Source organism: Nematolebias whitei, chromosome 2, assembly GCF_014905685.2.
Source record: "Nematolebias whitei isolate Nwh7 chromosome 2, NemWhi1, whole genome shotgun sequence".
NCBI lineage: Eukaryota > Metazoa > Chordata > Actinopteri > Cyprinodontiformes > Rivulidae > Nematolebias > Nematolebias whitei.
This window is the reverse complement of record NC_056499.1, coordinates 49,716,601-49,733,560: the sequence shown is the minus strand read 5'-3', so window position 1 is coordinate 49,733,560 and position 16,960 is coordinate 49,716,601. Positions and strand designations below refer to the sequence as shown.

Here is a 16,960-nt window from a genome sequence, read left to right as displayed (position 1 = left end):
CGAGAGACGAAACGTTTCTACATTTTTTTGTTGTTTTGCTTTGTTTTGGTTTTTTTTTGAATGTCCAGAGGACCAGATTTAACTTTTTTTAGATATACTTGAGATGTGAGTTCACATCACGTGCACCGCAGTATGGCAGCACTGATGGGCGCTATGTTTCGACTCGCCTTTTTTTTATTTTGACTTTTTTCGCCTGCACTGTACACCCACACTACGGGTATGACCTCGATGCACTTTGGGAGTTTTGTGTGTTGCTGCCTTGCCATCGTACCACCGTCATGGTTCAGTTCCCGGCCCTCTACCCACCTCAGGCTCAGGCTCCAGCCTGTCATGGCAGCCATCTCCATGATCCTCCATCTGCCTGCACGGACCAAACTCTACAGAACAGAACAGTTAATTTCTGTGGGGAAACCTGGATGTTCTGTGCCTACCGGACCCGGTTCTGGAGGGCAGTCATCGTCCGTTGCTGCGATTGTCATCATGCTGCTAACAGGACCACGCTGCTAACAGTAATAGTGTTTTTATAACACTATTATTATTATTATAATTGCTTTTTATTGCAGTATATTATGTGTGTAAAACATACCTTCTGTGAGGTACTAGTTTGTAGATTCATCTTACTTGCACCGTTGTATTCTACCATTTTGTTTACTATATTTCTTTTGAACCTTGTAGACGTATTTCTTTTTCACCTTTGGTGCTTTTGCTGCATTCTTTGGCATTTCTTGTTTGTTTTATTTGGCAAGTCAAGGCAGTTCTTTTAGTCCTGAACATTTCATGGCATTGATGACCTTGTGTTGACCTGCATGTGACAAATAAACAATAAACTAAACTACTCCATATAAATCGTTTATTAATCTTTATTTGACAATAATATAAGCCCACAACCCTTGAATCTGTCCATTGACCGATGCTAAAGGCAAAAAGATGATGGTTTTAGCCGCTGTCTCTGTGTTTCGTTGTTTGAACCACTTGATGGATTTGAATGAAATAATTATTTTACTCTTTAATCAGAAATATTGAGACAAAGTTTGGTGTGAAAGAGTCACATTGCATGACATCGTTGTTCAAAACGTTGACTTTAAGAACCAAGACAACGTTTGTGGAGTATCCTCTCTGAAATACCCTTTAGGCTTGATGGTAAAGTTAAATATAACTCTTTTAGATTGTACATGTTGAACCAATTACTTTATCTCAAATAAAATAAAATCTATAAAAATAAAACGCCGGAGTCCTCAATTGATTCTAAAATGTACAAATCATGAAGATACTTTAATTTCTTTTAGAAAACTCCAAACATTGCAGACTTTACCCTCATCTTCAACTTTAACAGTGTTCCAGTAAAAATAATAATAAAAAAATTGACCAAGTTTATTTGTTGAGGCTGGACACACAACTTCATGCTGTCTGGTTACACACAGTGCAGTGCTGTCACTCAAACGTCAGCACAGAAGGAGTTATTACAAAAGTCTCTGAACACACACAAGAAAAATAAAATTATGAGTTTTCTGTGTGTAAAATAATCCTTACTCATAAACAGTTCATATGGGTTTGATAAAGCCTATTTAACTAATAAAGTGGGCTGAGTGTAGGTGAGTAGGTTGAAGGACAGTTTTTACCCAGAAATATAACTGACGAGTCATCATTTACTGAAAGTGATGATCAGCGTGTCCTCAGGCGGTTGTTTCGGGTCACACTGTGTTTATCTCTACAGTCTGAGCCACAGTGCAGAATCCACTCTCCTCCTCCTGCAGGATCAGCAGCTCCCCCACCGCCTGTTGCCCACGGACCACAATGCACTGCTCTGCACCATCTGATATCACCACCTCCATCAGCTCCGGCTCTGTCCCATCAGGGAGTGAGCAATCGGCTGCGAGGAGCAGAGGTGTGGAGGTCGGTGCAGAAAAGTCATCCGTGTGGACGTAAACAACAGCGTGCTGGACGTCGCTCTGAGCCTCTTCTGCTCCTCCAGTCAACATTTCAATGCTATTGAACTTCTCTGTGTGCTTGTCTTGTTCTCCTCTCTGCTTTACTTCACCTCTGTCCCTCCCCTCTGACGCTCGAAGAAGCGGATACTTCTTGGGTCTACCTCGAACTGGCTTTGAGTGGCTGCAGCCTGGAGCCTCTGACTCCTGCTCAGCCTCGTCTCTCGGGCCTCCTGCCTCCATCTGAGCTCCTTTGACTGTCCTGTGCTGAGCTTGGTGCCTCAGCAGACTTTGTTTCACAGTGTAGGAGGCGCCGCAGGAGCAGCTGTACAGCTTCTCCTTCAGGTGGGATGACCTCATGTGTCTCCTCAGTTTGGTGGCCAACGTGTAGCCTGAAGAGAAAACAAGAGCACCACAAAAAGCACATTACACGCCTGCTCCTAAACTATTATACAGCAACCTACAGCACTGTCCCAGGCCAGCAAAGACTTTAATGTTGACCTTGACTTGTGGCCCTGACCTTGGAGATGAGGTGGTGAAAGGTGTAAGTAACACATCTAGTGATGATGCATATGTGCAGCAAGTTATGTTAAATTATTTTGAATAGATCAGAAGTTATGGGCACAAATTCTGGTCATAATTATTTTGTGCTTGTAAATCAGTTTGGTAACCTTGTATAATCTTTGTGCATGTGTAGACAGGAATGTGGGTGTGTAAAAAAGATATGTATTTGTAAAAAAATAATCACACAAGTTACAAATCTTTGTTGTGAAGGTCTGTTTACAGTTAAGACTCTGGCAGCAGCATTTTGGATCAACTGAAGACGTTTTAAAGACGTATTTGGACATCCAGATAATAAACCATTGCAATAGTCCAGTCTAGATGTGACAAATGCATGGACCAGTTTTTCTGCATCATTTTTAGATAAGATGTTTCTAATTTTAGTGATATTACGCAGGTGGAAGAAGGCAGTTCTAGTAACGTTTTTAATGTGGGGGATTAAAGACATGTCCTGATCAAAAATAACACCAAGCTTTCTAACATTAGAGCTGGAGGACGTGATGCCATCCAGAGAAAGTTTCTCATAAAATATTGCACGGTCCGAGGTAATTTACCTTAAGTGTTGAAAATGACCTTGAGCTACTACCACAACATAATTTGCTCAATGTCTGTAAAACTGATCCATGTAGAACCTTTTTTGTGATGCCTTTGTTCACTAAGCTGTGGTGGAGATTTTGACCTGACACTGACCAGTCAGCTGAGAGGAAGAAACATCCAGTCATAATCCGTACCTGTAAATTGAAACTTGCACACAGAGCTTTAGTTTTTTTTTTTGTTTTGTATCTGGAGTTAGTGGGAGAGATCATATCTCTCCAGTTTTAGTTTCTCTCCATTGGCTCCCTGTCAAATCCAGAATAGAATTCAAAATCTTACTTAACCTACAAAGCTCTCAACAACCTAGTTCCATCTTATATTACAGATCTTATTGTTCCACATTTTCCTAACAGAACATTTCGTTCTCAGACTGCAGGTTTACTTGTGGTTCCTAGAGTTTCCAAAAACAGAATGGGAGGAAGATCTTTCAGTTATCAGGCTCCTCTCTTGTGGAACCAACTTCCAGTTTCTGTCTGTGAGACTGACATATTGTCCAGTTTTAAGACTGGGATTAAGACTTTCTTTTGTGATGGTAAATGATAAATGGACTGTACTTATATAGCGCCTTTCTATCTTATTTCAAGATACTCAAAACTATTCACACTACAATCTGTGTCCTCATTTACCCATTCATGCAGCACTCTACTAGATCTCTACAAAGCTAATTGAACAAATCATTCTAAAGAAACTAATCAGTGCTTTACAGGTCCTTCTCAAAAAATTAGCATATTGTGATAAAGGTCATTATTTTCCATAATGTAATGATAAAAATGAAACTTCCATATATTTCAGATTCATTGCACACCAACTGAAATATTTCAGGTCTTTAATTGTTTTAATACTGATGATTATGGCATACAGCTCATGAAAACCCAAAATGCCTGTCCCAAAAAATTAGAATATTTCATCGAAAGACAAGTGTTTTTAATACAAAAAACGCCAACCTTCAAATAATCATGTTCAGTTATGCACTCAATAATTGGTCGGGAATCCTTTTGCATGAATGACTGCTTCAATGCGGCGTGGCATGGAGGCAATCAGCCTGTGGCACTGCTGAGGTGTTATGGAGGCCCAGGATGCTTCGGTAGCGGCCTTAAGCTCATCCAGAGTGTTGGGTCTTGCGTCTCTCAACTTTCTCTTCACAATATCCCACAGGTTCTCTATGGGGTTCAGGTCAGGAGAATTGGCAGGCCAATTGAGCACAGTAATACCATGGTCAGTAAACCATTTACCAGTGGTTTTGGCACTGTGAGCAGGTGCCAGGTCGTGCTGAAAAATGAAATCTTCATCTCCATAAAGCTTTTCAGCAGATGGAAGCATGAAGTGCTCCAAAATCTCCTGATAGCTAGCTGCATTGACCCTGCCCTTGATAAAACACAGTGGACCAACACCAGCAGCTGACATGGCACCCCAGACCATCACTGACTGTGGGTGCTTCACACTAGACTTCTGGCATTTTGGCATTTCCTTCTCCCCAGTCTTCCTCCAGACTCTGGCACCTTGATTTCCGAATGACATGCAAAATTTGCTTTCCTCTGAAAAAAGTACTTTGGACCACTGAGCAACAGTCCAGTGCTGCTTCTCTGTAGCCCAGGTCAGGCGCTTCTGCCGCTGTTTCTGGTTCAAAAGTGGCTTGACCTGGGGAATGTGGCACCTGTAGCCCATTTCCTGCACACGCCTGTGCACAGTGGCTCTGGATGTTTCTACTCCAGACTCAGTCCACTGCTTCCGCAGGTCCCCCAAGGTCTGGAATCGGCCCTTCTCCACAATCCTCCTCAGGGTCCGGTCACCTCTTCTCGTTGTGCAGCGTTTTCTGCCACACTTTTCCCTTCCCACAGACTTCCCACTGAGGTGCCTTTATACAGCACTCTGGGAACAGCCTATTCGTTCAGCAATTTCTTTCTGTGTCTTACCCTCTTGCTTGAGGGTGTCAATGATGGCCTTCTGGACAGCAGTCAGGTCGGCAGTCTTACCCATGATTGCGGTTTTGAGTAATGAACAAGGCTGGGAGTTTTTCAAAGCCTCAGGAATCTTTTGCAGGTGTTTAGAGTTACGTCGTTGATTCAGATGGTTAGGTTAATAGCTTGTTTAGAGAACCTTTTCATGATATGCAAATTTTTTGGGACAAGCATTTTGGGTTTTCATGAGCTGTATGCCATAATCATCCGTATTAAAACAATTAAAGACCTGAAATATTTCAGTTGGTGTGCAATGAATCTGAAATATATGAAAGTTTCATTTTTATCATTACTTTATGGAAAATAATGACCTTTATCACAATATGCTAATTTTTTGAGAAGGATCTGTAGATCACATTCATACACTGATGGGACACATCAGAGGCTATGAGGGGTTCAGTGTCTTGCCCAGGGACACTTCAGCATGTGACTGCTGGTGGATTCGAACCCCAAACTCTCGCATTGGAGGACAACTGCTCTAACCACTCAGCCACAGCCGCCCCAATAAAGATAAGTATAGATAAGATATTAGATAATATAAATAAATCCTATAGTTAGGGTTGGATTGTTATGCTGCTATAGGCTTAGACTACTGGAGGACAAATTGACCACATTCCCTCAAATGAATAGTTACAAATGAATACAAATTAATAATTTGTACTTGTAATTATTTATATCTTAACATGTGTTTTTTCTGTCTTTCCTCCAACAGAAAGACGTGCCCACTGCTTGCCTCCACTCTGGACCTGTCATTCTGTGTCTGTCTCTCCTCCCTGTCCTTTCAAACCAGCTGGTCGAAGCAGATGGCTGTTCGTCCTGAGTCTGGTTCTGCTGGAGGTTTCTTCCTGTTAAAGGGAGTTTTTTCTTTCCACTGTCTCCATTGTGCTTGCTCAAGGGAGACTGTGAGACGAAGTGAAGATTCAACACAATCTGCTGCTTCGTTAGATAAATAACTTTTACTAATCTACTTTTTAATGAATATGAATGTTTCTGTTCAGTGCACTGAGATGACTTCTGTTGTGACTTGGTGCTTTATAAATGAAGTAAACTGAATTGACCTCTACCACAACAGTTACAAGGGTTGACCGTTATAGCTATGACTGTTCCTTCCCAGTTTAAAATGTTCTGAATCTTTAACTCTGGCATGAATGGCAGCAAGTGATATATACTCCTACAAGGTCCAAAGGTTTTTGTGTTTCAAGTTTCAGGTCTAAACTCACCACCAGTCAGTCATTCTATGTTTTAGTTACAAAAGAAAAGAAATTAAATAAATAAATAAAAATAATAATAAATGATAATAAAAAAGTAATAATAAATAAAATAATATGTAGGGGGAAAGGTTGTGGTCTGAACACCTTTTAGCAGGTGCATACACTAATCGTTCAGTTATGTAATAAATGTTGACCGGCCTAAACCACAAAATTACACGTGAGTTCTTGTAACAAATTTAATTCCCCTCACTCGAAGAAAAGACAAAGAATCTGGTCATTTAAATACACAATTCTGTGACATTTATTTTCAGTTTGAATAATAACAATATGAAATTATGTCAAATATGAAATATGGGTGAATAACCAATAGTAGTATTTCAGAAAGTGAATGACGTAAATAAAAGAGACTTTGAGAAGAGTATTTTGGACTAAGGTTTTAGTTCTAACGTTAAAATTTAGGTAAGCTTTATCTCAGATTTGTGAATTAAATTATGTTTAAACTCAGTTGGCACTTGTTTTCTCATCAGGAGTGTAGTGAGTCACGTGGGTACGTGTCACTTGTTGTATGACAAATATATGAAATATATATTTATGCATACCTTTCACGAGTTCTTCATTTTTCTGACTGTAAATGCCGTGCATTGAATTTAACAGAAATGTAACGAGAGACGTTATTACCTTTGACCCATCAAATGAATGGAGTCATTTATTTTCAGAATCAAAGTTTAACATCAAACATTTACATTAATTTGGCAAAATATGAAAATAATAACAGACAGTTTCACAAATAATGAACTTCAAATCACTCGGCGGTGATTTGAGGACTTTGCTTCAGATATTTCTAAAAATATCTGTACTGATTTATGAGAGAGAGGTGAGTTTAAGAGGAAATTGAGATTTATCTTACAGAGAACTATGTGAGGGAATTTAATCTGTTTGACCAGAAATTGCACGCTCCGTCAGGTATCTCAGCTTGTCCCAGGTACACTTTAGCCGAAGAAGAAACCGTTACCTTGTTGACGATCGATCACCTCAGTAAGAATCCTTTTCAACTGATATCAGCGTCTCCGTTGAGAACAGCTAAAATCCTTGCGAGAGTCGTGCGTGGGTCGTTCAAACAGAAATTATAATTCCAAACGTCTCTGGATCATCCTGAATTCTCGAATTCTCTTCAGAACTCCTTGAGCACTACATGAGAACTTTTCCATTCTCCATTCCAACTCTCTCCTTCTTTCATTCTCCTTTCCATTCTAACATGAACTGGGAAGTTGCCACATTTTATATGAGTTTACTTCCGAGTTTACTTCAGAGCTTTCTGATTCGTGGATGGACCAGAAAGAGGAGTGGTTTTGACGTAAGGTGTTTATCAAAAGTCGAGGTCAGAGAATGAAATTTGTTTAACAACTGACAGAGAGATTATTGCAAAAAGCAGACTTCGTGGAGCCAACTCTTGGTAATCTTCTGAAAAAGTTTAAACATGACATTTCTTCTTCAGTAAACATTTAGTTGATCGAAGCTTCAACTTTCACACACTTACGACTTGACTCATTTCAGACAGAAAATCAAGAAATGCATATTCAGGTGATTTCTTGTTTGAATGAGGAATAAAAATCATTACTTACTGTTTATGTAAAATAAAAATGAGTAGTTCTTTTCAACCTGTAAAGCATTGAGTGAACTAACACAATTTGATTATCAAAACATTTGTAAGACAGTAATGATTATAGAGGATTGTCTTTTCTGCTTGATTAATTCAAGAAAGAAAGTCATCAGATGGCCCAGACTTATTCAGATCAATGAAAATAACAGTCTCTGTCCATCTGGTAGATTTGAGGTCATCTAGTTCACTACAGGAGGAAGATGTTTTGTCCTACCAGGGAGTTGTCCATTTTCTCATTACCACGGTGAATATAATGACTTTGCCAGAGGTCCATGCTGTTAACGGAGGGTTGTTTTCTCCAGGGCCATGTAGGGGCCAGCTGGGCATCACTCTTCAGGGTGTTTGAGCATTTTAAGGACTTCTCTCCATCATGGCTGCTTCCTCAAGAGAGTTCTCTGCAACTTTCTTGAACAACTTTAAGCAACTGTTCATCTCAGCAACTGCCCAACGTCTACTGACCTCTGGTGTCCATCTACCTGACACATCATGTTGCTGCTGATCTGTTTTATGTTGCTGCTGATCTGTTTCATGTTGCTGCTGATCTATTTCATGTTGATGTGTTCATTCATGCTCATCTGCTCACAAAGACTCTTGTTCGTGCTGCTGTTTGGCGTATTGTTTTTATGCTATTAGTGCTTAGTGTATAATTAGTTAACATTTTTCTTAGTTCATATCTTAGATCTTATTACTGTTTTTCTTTTACATTTTATTGTTGGATGTACCTGGGACCCTGTGTACATAATCTCGTTCCACCACATGTACCACATGTGATGCAAACGACAATAAAGAAACTCTGACTCTTATTACTTCAGAGCAAACGGTTGTTACTGCTAGAAGACTTGTTGTCTACTTGTAGAGCTGTTATAGTACAACACACAAGCACCTGTTCTACATCGATACAGCACTTCTTGTGTTCTAACTGTCTGGCTTTGACTCATCGATGAGATGTGCATCTTTTGCAGCATTTTGAGCATCAGTCTAACTCAGTCTTCACAAAGTGAACTTATTTGTCAACACCAAACAGGGTCTCACTGCTGAGTTGCACTTCATCCACATTTAAACAGGATATTGCTTTAGTTTTTTTTTTTTTTTTTTTACAGAATGCAAATTACTGTCAGGACTTTATGTTTTAACTGCCTGCACACCAAGTCAAGCTCCATATGAGCAATTTCATTGGAGTGTGACGTTCCAGGGTAATGCCCTCCTCAGACAAAGGGCAGGGGTAATTGGTGTGTGGATCAAAAAGTGTTCTTCATTATTCTACTCATATTTTGTCTTGTGCTGATTAATGTCTGAATGTGAGGCACTGTCTGCTCAAAGGTTCAATAATCGGATCATATTTTTACTCTGAACATAAAACGGCAACAGCAGCATTTACAGTAACAAAATTTATAGATGCAACAACGTCTGACACTGATCGCTGGCAGAGTTGATGACTTATACCACCTGACATGCATGTCCTCTGAAAAAGTTCATCAGGTCCTTTTTTCTCCTGAGATATCATCTTTATGTGAGGTGAGGTATAAATCATTACCTCTTCTAGTTGTGTGTCAGACATGGTTGTATCTAAAAATTATTGTCAAACAAGTGCATAAAATCCTATTGTTTTATATTTAGAATCAATTAAAATACAATTATAGAACATTTCAGCAGGACTGAACGTTTTTTTGTGAAACACTTAACTAAGTCAAAACTTACTGATTTGTGCTCTTAAAATATAATTTTTATGTTCTGTGCATCTTCAAACAGAAGGAAAAACATTATATAAAAGGAACAAAAAATGTGAATAAAAATATTGTGTTCCTTTAAAAAGTCTTTCATAATGAGATTCTAATAAAATGTAACTATATATTTTTGACTTGGTTCCATCCTGTTGAACTTAGTCAAAATAATTAAATGTTCATGAGGGTGTACATATATAGTTTTTAATTGCCCCATCGGAGAGCGACAAGCTAAAGTGACCCCATTGTCGGGATTTTGGTCAAGGTTTATGGATGTTTTCAACTACGTTGGCTGAGAATGTTAACCGCCCATGAACCATGTGTTTGAGTTACCAGAGAGTCCTTTTCTCTCTCAGAGAGTGCTGAATGAGGAGCTGATTTGATCCTGCATGCACAACTGGATGGCCAAGGACATCAGTGTCTGCCTGTGAGATGTGATAAGGTTATAAAAACAATTCTCGCATGTTGATCATGGCAGATTCTCATGACTGAGCTCCATGCATGTAGAACTTCTGTACACCTGTAGTGAAAGTCTGCCCTTGCAAGAAGAAAAACTATTTAAAAAAAAATCTTCTCATGTCCTTGAGTGTGGCTTATTAGAGTAAGTTTGATGAATAGAGGATATTTTTATCCAACAGAGGGGAAATTGCAAATACCATTGGTCTGTGTTGTAAACTTGAAAAATAAATGAGGTACCAACTTCCATTTGTGTGTGGCTGCATCTAGATGTAAGAAAGGTCACCATCAAAAACTGGGTTGCCACATCAAAATTCAAAATGGCCACTGCTATATATTTATGTTTATGGGCCACCCCTATCATTTGAGGAAAATGCTTTCTACTTTTTATATTGCTTAATAGTAATCGGTGGGGATCAAGGCCCCCATTGGCCACCCACTGGCTTCACAATTGTGCCTGGTGGTGGATGAAATTGCTCCTGCCACTTGCCAGGATCAGTCACTCTGCAATGCCTCGTCAAGCAAAAAAAAAAAAACTGCTGCTAGTCTTCTAGTGTATCTCCTACCCACTTGAATGTCTTGTGACAAACCCTTAAGGTGTACTTGCATTCCTTGTTTAATCCCAATCCCAGAAAAAAAAAACTACAAATATTTATTATTCAAATCCTTCAGTGACGAGGGGCATTGGCGTGCCACTCGTTTTAGTTCTATTCTTGATAATTACTTGAAGAGCAGCAGCAAAAAAAAAATTGTACAGTTTATTATTGAAGGTAAAATTTAAGTTAAGCTCTGACAAAAGTGCCTCAATCTAAAAATTGCACTACATGACCAAGCGCATGATGTCGACAGTTTCTGAGTCTACTGTATTATTATCTCGCTGTCATTTCTGAATAGGAAGCAATCATGAGGAAGAAAAGGTCCTTTTCATCTGTCCTTGGCTTCAATAATAAAAGAAGTGAACTCAGCAAACAGGTTCTTGCTGTTGAACACGTCCCAAAAGGAATATGTAGACATATGTGTGAGCAGCACTTTGTGGACAGAGCAGCTGCAGCCTGCTGGTTGAGATAAACAAGACTGGTTGGAGAAGAGAGGGAACCAACCTACGTGAGCTTCATGTCCACCGACTGGCTTCATCATCATATTTTTCACTGTTTTGTTTCAGCTGCAGCTTTTCTACCCTGAGACCATCCTAATTCTCTGCTGAAAGAACAAAGTCAGAGCAGAAAATGTATGCAAATATCAAAAGAAGCATTTTTAAGTGGATAATGTGAATTTTTGTTTATTTTAATTTTAACTGTAAAGTATCTGAAGTAAAAAGCAGTACACCAATGTCTCCGTCACTGAGGGGTTTGAATAGTGAATGTTTGTAGTTTTGGAGATTAATGTTTTTCTGGACTGGAAATAAACAGGGAACGCAAGTAAACAATCCAGCAATGTTCAGTCAGGTCATCTGGACCATCTGGTCATCCAAGTGTAACCAGTTCCTTTCTGCATTGTGCTGGTTAATAGTGAAAGATTAGACCGTGACACGGTTTATCTCAGACATGGTTGGTTCTTCCGTTTATTCTGACAAGAATAACAAACACAAAACACCCACGTTATTGGCTGCCCGCTCCAAATCCTACACAAAAGAAAAGTATATAACAACTAAAACCAATTCCTGCTACGTTACACTCGTAAATTCACTAAATATTTCCATTATGGGATGGCATTATGGGATGGATGCATTATGGGATTGTTGCTGAGACGCTTCGTCCTTCATCTGAAGGACTTCTTCACGGATGAAGGATGAAACGTCTCAGCAAAAAAAGAAACCGTCCAGATGATCTGATTGAACATTGCTGGAATTTATACCTGGATTATTAAGAATGAACTATTGGTGCAAGATGTTCAAGTGGGTAGAAGTTACACTGTCTTCAGAACAGAGGTCATTTGTTCTATGTCATATAGGCTTCGCCCTTTAAGGCTGTCGCTGATGGGTTTATCCCGTTATGCGCAGCATAAGCACTGAAAAAATTTAGTCCACGCCCACCTGCTGTGTGGGCCCCACCCGGTCCGTATAAATTACGTTAAGAGCGGGAAATCGGCTCCCATTTTTTCTTCAGCGAGCTAAAAATAGCACTGTCAGAAGAACAAAGAAGGTAAATTGTGTAAATGACCAACCTTTGTGAAGGATGCTTGGCCCGGCAGTCGACCTCCGGTCGTCCGGTGAGTTCTCCTCCCCGAGGAGAAGATGACGAGCAGTCTTATTCCAAGGTAAGCGTCGGGGAACATTTCCCAGTGACAGGTCACTACACGCTGGACAACGCCATCTTGTATTTTTTCCTCTTATCGCCGACCCTCGGGGCGAACCGGATGGTTCCTCCGGGGCAAGGCGTGCTCAGCTGCAGCCCCCGCTGCTCATTCCCTCCTGGGGAGCGTAGTGTAGGTGGAGGGGGGCTGAGTGAATGCTCACCCCATCCCACCTCGTTTCGCATCGGCGATCACACCGCTCCCGGCCGACAGCGCCCTCACGGTTGCCCGGCGGAACCCAGGAGGAGGCTGACATGAAGGGACCCCTTTTTTCTACGTCCCACGCCTTTTCCCGCCAGTTCGGATGATCGGCGAGAAGGTTGTTTTCACTGGGCTCCACTCTGGCTCACCGTCTTGATCCATACGGCCCCGTGTTCCAACAGGACGTTCGACGGGCGAGGCCACAGACGGTTCTTTCCTGGTAGATTGGGGGAGTCGGTCCCCAGTCCGCTCCCATCACCAGAGTTGAGGGATTCACCGAGCGGGGCTATTCCTCGGTAACCCCCCTGGAGCCAAGCCTCGCGGAAGCCTTCGGAGCGAAGCTGCCCAGGTCGGAGCAGCGTCCCGTCCCTCCGGAGGAACACGAACCAGACGGTGACCACGCTCTCCAATCGAGCCCACCGATGTGTTTTTCAGGCAGCCGCAGCTAGCAACAACGTGCCCGCTGCTACCATATAGTATGTCCAAGGGACTGAAGGCCGCAGACCTGCCTTGGAGACAAAGAACTCCTTCTGTAAGGCAGCTGACATCAGCTCAACATGTGTGCCTCTCCTACGGTTTGCCTGTCGAGGGTTGCAGCGTGGATGACGATGATCCAACGATCCACCTGGCTTCGTTACTCCCCTCGCTGCCGGAGAAACTGCACAAGACCTGATGAAGCCCATCGCGGACGTGCTGTTCAGAGCAGCTTCAAACCATGCTGGCGAATTGAAACAGTCGGAGGAGGTGCCAGAGACTGTGCGCCACCTCATCAAGCCGCGCAGCTCATCCCGGCCCGCTGGAGGGACCGTCGCGAGCAAGCTTCGACTTTTCCACGGCCGCGGCTCTCGCTGAGTTCCACCACCAGCTCCGCCCGTCAGAATCCAGCCCTCTTCATTCCGGCAACCTGCAGCTCAGCGTTTCCCCAGAGTTCGCCTGCAAGACAGCGCTCTAGGCAAACAATCGCAGAGCTCATGAGAGAGAAGTTTCTCAAAATGACGGTCTCCGGAGGGTGTGTGTAAAAGTGACACGAAAGTTGAAATAAATCATCATTTAATGATCAAAGTGTCTGTTTTTTAGCCAGTCTGTAAGCTCGGATGAGCTCACAGCGGCCGCACACATAAAGAGCCGGTGTCCTTAATAAGGTTTTTTAAACTCACCGCCGCTCCAAGACATTACTAGTCGCTCACACGGCACGATGGTAAGTGAAAATAACTCGTTATCATCCCGAGCTGCACGATCCTCACTCAAGCGGTGTCAACTCGCACTCGTGGGATGAAACAGCCTCCACACATGAGCCGGTGTCCTTAATTAAAGTTTTTTTAACTCGCCGCCGCTCTAGACATGACGAGTCGATCACGCGACATGATGGTAAGCGAAAATAACTCGTTATCAACTGGAGCTACACGATTCTCACTCAAGCGGTACCAACTCGCACTCGTGGGATGAAACAGCCTCCACACATAGGAGCCGGTGTCCTTAATAAGGTTTTTTTTTTTAAAACTCACCGCTGCTCTAAGACATGACGAATCGCTCACACGATCCTCACTCAAGCGGTGTCAACTCGCACTCGTGGATGAAACAGCCTCCATCCAACGGCGCTGCGTTGATGTTGGCGCACACACACAGCTGCCCGGCGCTAACCGGCTCACATCGGTATAAATGTGGTCCGCAGGCTGGTTCGGGTGGAGGTCCTTCACTCTCACAAGAAGCGACACCCGTCTCAACGAATCAAACGCGGGCAGCCGTCACCCACCGCGTCTCAGCGTTCGGCAGCTCACGGCAGCATAAGCGTGAAGCAGCTGAACGAACCCGGTGATGAGTCCCGCCTCCCTCCAGCGCGCGCCCCTCCAGCGAGAGCGGCGCGCGTCCCTCCAGAGAAAAACGTGTGCTCCCGCGGGGCTAGCAGCCTTCATTCCAACAGCACGGCGTAAATGAAGTCACGCCCTCCGCCTCTCAACGTTCGCACAGCGACGTCAAACGCGCAGCCCCACCGCGTCATCAGCTGTCACATGCTTCGCCTTCAGCACAAGCCTTGCCTTGGATCATATAGAAAACATTCCCACGACGCATGACGGCGGTTGAGGGGCGGACTGCTGACAGCCGTACAAAACGTGACACAACACTTAACGCACGTTCACCCTACGAACGTTACGTAGAGTGGCTAAAACATGCTCGCCGTTTTTCAGATGGATGGACAGGGTTTTTGCAAATGGTTACAAGTTACAGTTTGCAACCCGAACCCCTCCATTCAGAGGAGTTATAAAAACGGTCCTGTCATCATCAGACTAAATCTCATCCCTAAATGCAGAAGTCCAAGTGTTTCTGATAAAAGTAATCTCCAGAGTCCCCCAACGGAGAGAAAACACAGGGTTTTTACTCACGGATCGGAGGGATGAGACCGTTTTTTGGACCTGTTGTACAACATCCAGAAAACGCATACCGATCATCCTAAAACACAGAGACGAGAGTTTTTGTTTTACCTGGATGATCTGCTGCTCCTGTCACTCCAGACAGGAGGCGCTGATGCAGGATCAGATGTTGACATCACACCTGTTAAATCTGGGCTTCGCCATAAATTGGAAGGAAGCTCGATTTTCCCGACCCAGACATTTGTTTATCTGGGAGTGGAATTAAATTCAACCACCATGAAAGCTCGTTTATCACAAACGAGATTCGACACTTTTAAAAAGCCAACTCCGCCACGTAAGACCTGGCAAGTGATAACAGCTGTCTCCGTCATGAAGCTGTTGGGAATGATGTCATCAACTCACACAGTGGTTCCGCTGGTTTGTTACACATGAGACGCCTCCAGAGGTGGTTTGCACGTCTGCATGTGGATCCAGTAAAACAAAACGACGGATGATCATTGTCCCTTCCTCTGTGAGAGCAGACCTCCGACTCTGGGGAAACACCCTGGTTCTGTCAGAGGGAGTTCCCGTCAGCAGTCCCACGTCACACGTGTCAGTCTTCACGGATGCGTCGCTGTCAGGCTGGGGGGGGGACATGCCTATCTCAAGCAGTAGGGGCGCTGTGGCCCCACCACACATCAGCCCACATCAATGTTTTGGAGTGTCGCACAGTACTGAATATGATTCAACACTTTGCTCCCGTGCTACAGAATCAACACGTGTCGATTCACACAGACAACATGGTGACTGCTGCGTACATAACCACCAAGGGGTGTACGTTCAGCCCAGATGTTACACATTGCGCGAAAGCTACTGTGTTGGGCTCATCAAACCTGCTCTCCATTAGAGCGGTTTACATATCTGGTTTCTGAACAGAGGGGCAGATGTGATGTCCAGGGGCGGCCCACGTCACGCGGACTGGACCCTCCATCCAGATCTGATGTTTTCAGTCGTGGCAGAAGTTGGCAAAGCAGCTGTGGACCTGTTTGCGACGCGAGAGAACTCTCAGTGTCAACTATGGTTTTCCCTGAGCCCGCGAGACGATCCATCGCTGGGGGTGGATGCATTTGCTCACAGCCCGTGGCCCAAAACGCTTTTGTACGCGTTTTCTCCCACCTCCTATGTTTTTACGGTTCCTGAACCGAGTTCAGGAGGAGGGATTGACAGCTCTCCTGGTGGCTCCCGAGCGCGTGAACGCACCATGGTTCCCAGTCCTGCAACGTCTGTTGTCGGGTCGACCGTGGAAACTGCCATGGAGGGAGGATGCTCTCCTTCAAGCAGGAGGAGCGATCAAGAGTTACCCAGAAATAGGTCAGCACCTGTGGGTCTGACCACTGGGCGGTCCCACTTAGAGAGGATGGGTCTCCCTCAGGAGATAGTGTGCACAATTCAAGATTCACGTGCTGCATCTGCCACAGCTCTGTACACATCAAAGGAGACGGCTTTTCAGCGCTGGTGTACAGAGAAAGGTTTAGAGGCCACCTCATGTCCATTAGGCGGCGTGTTGTCTTTCTACAACAGCTGATGGATAGGAAGTTGGCATTCAGTACGTTTTAACGTACGTTGCAGTCATCTCTTCCTGCCACGAAGGGTTCGGAGACAGAACAGCTTTTAATCACCCGCTGATGAAGCGTTTTTCTAAAAGGTGTTCAAAGACGCAGGCCTGCTTCATGCCCACTTGCTCCACAGTGGGATTTAACGCTGGTCCTGCGAGCCCTGATCAAAGCTCCAATTGAGCCTCTGGATCAGGTTTTCACTTAAATTCTTGTCTCTTAAAACAGCCCTGCTGCTGGCTTTAACACCTGCTAAGAGGGTAAGTAATTTATCTGCCCTCTCTGTTGCTTCGTCATGCCTTAGAATTTAGGCTGACGGGCAGCTCAGCTGATTTAAGACCAAACCCAGCTTTTATGCCTAAAACATCACGAGCTCTTTTAAATCAAGAGTGATATCATTGGAGGGGTTTCTTCCCCCCC

At 43.4% G+C, this 16,960-nt stretch overlaps 1 protein-coding gene across 1 annotated transcript in view; it reads right to left on the bottom strand.

The window, feature by feature from the left end:
* Window positions 1–1,691: 1,691 nt before the first annotated feature.
* Window positions 1,692–16,960, bottom strand: part of znf408 (zinc finger protein 408) — a 68,993-nt gene continuing 53,724 nt past the window's right edge. The window contains exon 9 of the mRNA XM_037694732.1: window positions 1,692–2,317. Within this exon, the coding sequence (XP_037550660.1) occupies window positions 1,692–2,317 (626 nt within the window). The remainder of the gene's footprint in view (window positions 2,318–16,960) is intronic.